At 47.5% G+C, this 3234-nt stretch overlaps 2 protein-coding genes across 2 annotated transcripts; both read left to right on the forward strand.

Moving 5' to 3' along the window:
* Nucleotides 1–840: 840 nt before the first annotated feature.
* Nucleotides 841–1929, forward strand: LOC123408961 (the record flags this gene model as incomplete). The annotated part of the gene is made up of 4 exons (XM_045101980.1): nucleotides 841–1133; nucleotides 1271–1357; nucleotides 1453–1523; nucleotides 1611–1929. Coding segments are annotated over 4 exons (468 nt in total), but the record flags the coding sequence as incomplete, so codon positions are not given.
* On the forward strand, nucleotides 1530–2661 carry LOC123411122 (proline-rich receptor-like protein kinase PERK8). The gene is made up of 4 exons (XM_045104051.1): nucleotides 1530–1727; nucleotides 1835–1982; nucleotides 2084–2245; nucleotides 2338–2661. Exons 1-4 carry the CDS (start codon nucleotides 1705–1707, stop codon nucleotides 2407–2409), a joined length of 405 nt encoding a protein of 134 aa, XP_044959986.1. The 5' UTR covers nucleotides 1530–1704; the 3' UTR covers nucleotides 2410–2661.
* Nucleotides 2662–3234: the final 573 nt, after the last annotated feature.

Below are 3234 nucleotides of genomic sequence, written 5' to 3' on the forward strand. Positions count from 1 at the left end.
TTCATCACAGTTTAGAAGACACACACGTGTATCTAGTTCGTCAATTTGACTTGTATAAAATTTATTATTTAATATAAAAATTATATTATTAGATAATAGAACATCTAAAGTTTTTAATGATATACTTTTTATAATATAAGTTTATTATTAAGTTGGTAAAATTGACTACCTAAATACACTTGCCGGACTTATAAACCGAGATGAAGAAAGTAGTATTGTTTTTTAGTCTATGACATCACCATGTCATCACCTATATATAAAAAAGCTTGTCGGGGTAGAGCCCCATGATATTTTGTGCCAGAGTCCGACGCTGGCACAAAAGACATGTACGCTGTTGTTTTCCTTTGCAAACAGATACGTGTTATATCACTTTTGCACGTGTCAGATGGAAAGAGTTGACCCACAATATTTTTCACGTTACAAAGATCTAAGGGCTACAATACTTTATTTTATAACGAACTATGAGATGAAGGGCTAGTATTTTCTAATTAACATGAAATTTTCTTAATAACATGTCTAGTTTTTCTTTGTATTTTGCTTTTCTCTTCCTAATAATAAACCACGGACCGCTTCTGTCGTACGTCGTTGTCGGTTTTGCAGAAAAGCCCCTGTTGTTTTGGCTATTCAACCCGCACTACAGTTTTCAGTGAATCGAGGCCGCAAGGCAGCGCCGCCCACGGGAAGCTTCGAGGGGTGGGTCGTCACCAACCTCCCGAGCGAGGGATATCCAGGACGGCGGCATACAACGCCGGGCGGGGCGATGCGAGGGGCATGCAGGAGAGGAACGAGGCCGGATCTGGCACGAGACACCCCGGATCCATTCGTCCCCTGCTGGAATGAAACAGAGGTGAGATCGGGACGCCGGCGGAGGTCCATGGCGCCTGCAGAATGGGAGGCAGAGAGGGATTAGAGAGAAGAAGAGAGGAGAGGAGGAAGAAGAAGCAGCAGCAGGGGCGCGTTGGCTCGAATCGCTCTCGATCGGGATCAGCGGTGGCTCGGCTCACTCTGGATCTGGAGAGGAGGAGGAAGAAGATACAACGGGCGGCGGCTCTGTATCGGGATCCCCTCCCGTTCGCTGCGGGCTCAACCCTTCCCCAGCAAGAGCAGGGGTGCGCCCGCGCGTCCTCCTCCTGGTACAGCCTCAAATCCCTCATCCATTTCCCCGTTCTCTGCTTCTCTGACTCTAGCTGTGTTAAACGCATAGTATTAACTTCTTGAACGGCCATGGCTCACCCACTGGTTCTGTGCGCCTAAATTGCTTTGCTTGCAGGGAGGGGAAGACCGGTGATGGACTGGCCGACGAGGGTGAGGATCGCGGCGGGATCGGCGCGTGGGTTGGCCTACCTGCACGAGGACTGTAAGATGTGGATGGGTTTACTTTTGCTCCTATTTCTGCGTCTATTCGTTCTCAATTTGCAGCTGATTTTTTGTGCTCTTTGCTGTTGTACATAGGTCATCCAAGGATCATCCACGGGGACATCAAGTCATCCAACATTCTTCTCAACGACAACTTAGAAGCTCAGGTTATGCTCTTTCTCAATAAAATGGTTGTTGTTCTATCGATGGTAGTATGTTCAGTTACTAACCTTTGTCGAGAAAAAAAAGTTCAGTTACTGACGAAACCTGAATGTCGGATTCATCGTAATCCGGGTCGCGGATTTCGGGTTCGCAAGGCATGCGGAGAACGACGTGACGCACGTCTCCATGCGTATGATGGGCACATTCGGGTAAACAAACCATCTCTAACTGCAGGAGCCATTCATCTCGGCACGTCGATAGGAAACGAGGAAAAATTGTCAAAAACTCTGTGTTTGTGGTGACTAAAAACGAACAGGTACTTGGCGCCGGAGTACGCCTCGACGGGGAAGCTGATGGAGAAATCGGACGTGTTCTCCTTCGGGGTGGTGCTCCTGGAGCTCATCACCGGCCGGAAGCCCTTCGACACATCCCGCCCCCTCGGCAACAAGAGCCTCGTGGAGTGGGTAAGCAAGATCACCACCGGCAGGCAGCAGCAGCAGCACACCCATGCAGTACGCCATTGCATCCATCACTGACAGCATGCTCGCTCGTGCCCTTGTCGCAGTCGAGGCCGCTGCTGAACCGCCCGATCGACGAGCAGGAGTTCGAGGAGCTGGTGGACCCGCGCCTCACCGGTGACTACGACGACGTCGAGATGTTCTGCATGATCGAGGCGGCGGTGGCGTGCATCCGGCATTCGGCCGCCAGGAGGCCCAAGATGGGGCAGGTTCGTGCGTTCGGGCGAGGAAGAAGAACCTCCTCCAACCTCGCAACGCCTATTCTCGCCATTGATTTGTTTCGTCTTGGGCTGCGTTGCAGGTCGTTAGGATTCTGGACAGCCTGACCCTGAACGACGTGGACCTGAGCAACGGCGGCAGGAGGGATCTGTAGCCAGCCTCGCGAGCTTCTGACGATTTTGTTTTTGTTCATCTGTTGATTGTTTTGTTCATGATATTTTACAGTGAATTTGTACTTGCTGTCTTACTACATGTCTCTTTCTTTCTTTCTTTCTTTCTTTGGTGTGTACGTTAACAGGGTATGCCCACATGGTCATGTATTTTTAGTTTTTCTGAACAGATATACGTTGTTTTTCTCATAGGTTCCCTGAAATAAGAGAGTGTTGTGAATAGGGCATTGTGGAAATTATTGTTGTACGCCCCTATACACAAGACTTCGTAGGCGTTAAGAGTCCATCCATGAAAAGAGGCTGGGAAAGCTTGAACCGTAATTTCCGATCACCCTCTAGAATGGCATGTTCTCCTCGGTTGAAATTGCCATCTTAATTTCCCACGCCATTTGAAATCAGTAAATTCCTGAAAGAGGAGGGGGCGATGAAATGGAATCGACCGGCTCAAATAAGACATCTTCTAGAGGGCACATATTTTTTTATTGATTTGCTAATCTTAATCTTCTTGCCAATGGTAAACATAACAAGTTGGCACATCATATGACTAGATTTTTTTTGACAATCATCTTTCGACTAGAATAAGGCAAAGAGATCAAGCTCAAAGTGGACACCGAGCTATGGGGCAACTATCTCTCCTAGCACTAGCTTGATTTATAAACGCTCTCTTGAAATGGAATGAAACTTCAGGTGAGGATTCTCTTCTTGTGAAAGTTTGAAAAGAAATCTATACATATTAGTAAAAGAAATAGGCATTCTTAGTCCGTCATACTCTTTCTCTAGAAACCCTCTTAAGTTTCTCATAATCAACC

Source organism: Hordeum vulgare, chromosome 7H, assembly GCF_904849725.1.
Source record: "Hordeum vulgare subsp. vulgare chromosome 7H, MorexV3_pseudomolecules_assembly, whole genome shotgun sequence".
In the NCBI taxonomy this organism is placed as follows: Eukaryota; Viridiplantae; Streptophyta; class Magnoliopsida; order Poales; family Poaceae; genus Hordeum; species Hordeum vulgare.

What these genes read in the sequence shown, in the direction of transcription:
- LOC123411122 (XM_045104051.1), top strand. Translation starts at nt 1,705, where the DNA reads ATGCGTATGATGGGCACATTCGG. An exon ending in CGTATGATGGGCACATTCGG is followed by an intron (nt 1,728 to 1,834) that starts GTAAACAAACCA and finishes AAAAACGAACAG; the next exon opens with GTACTTGGCGCCGGAGTACG. An exon ending in GGAGGCCCAAGATGGGGCAG is followed by an intron (nt 2,246 to 2,337) that starts GTTCGTGCGTTC and finishes GCTGCGTTGCAG; the next exon opens with GTCGTTAGGATTCTGGACAG.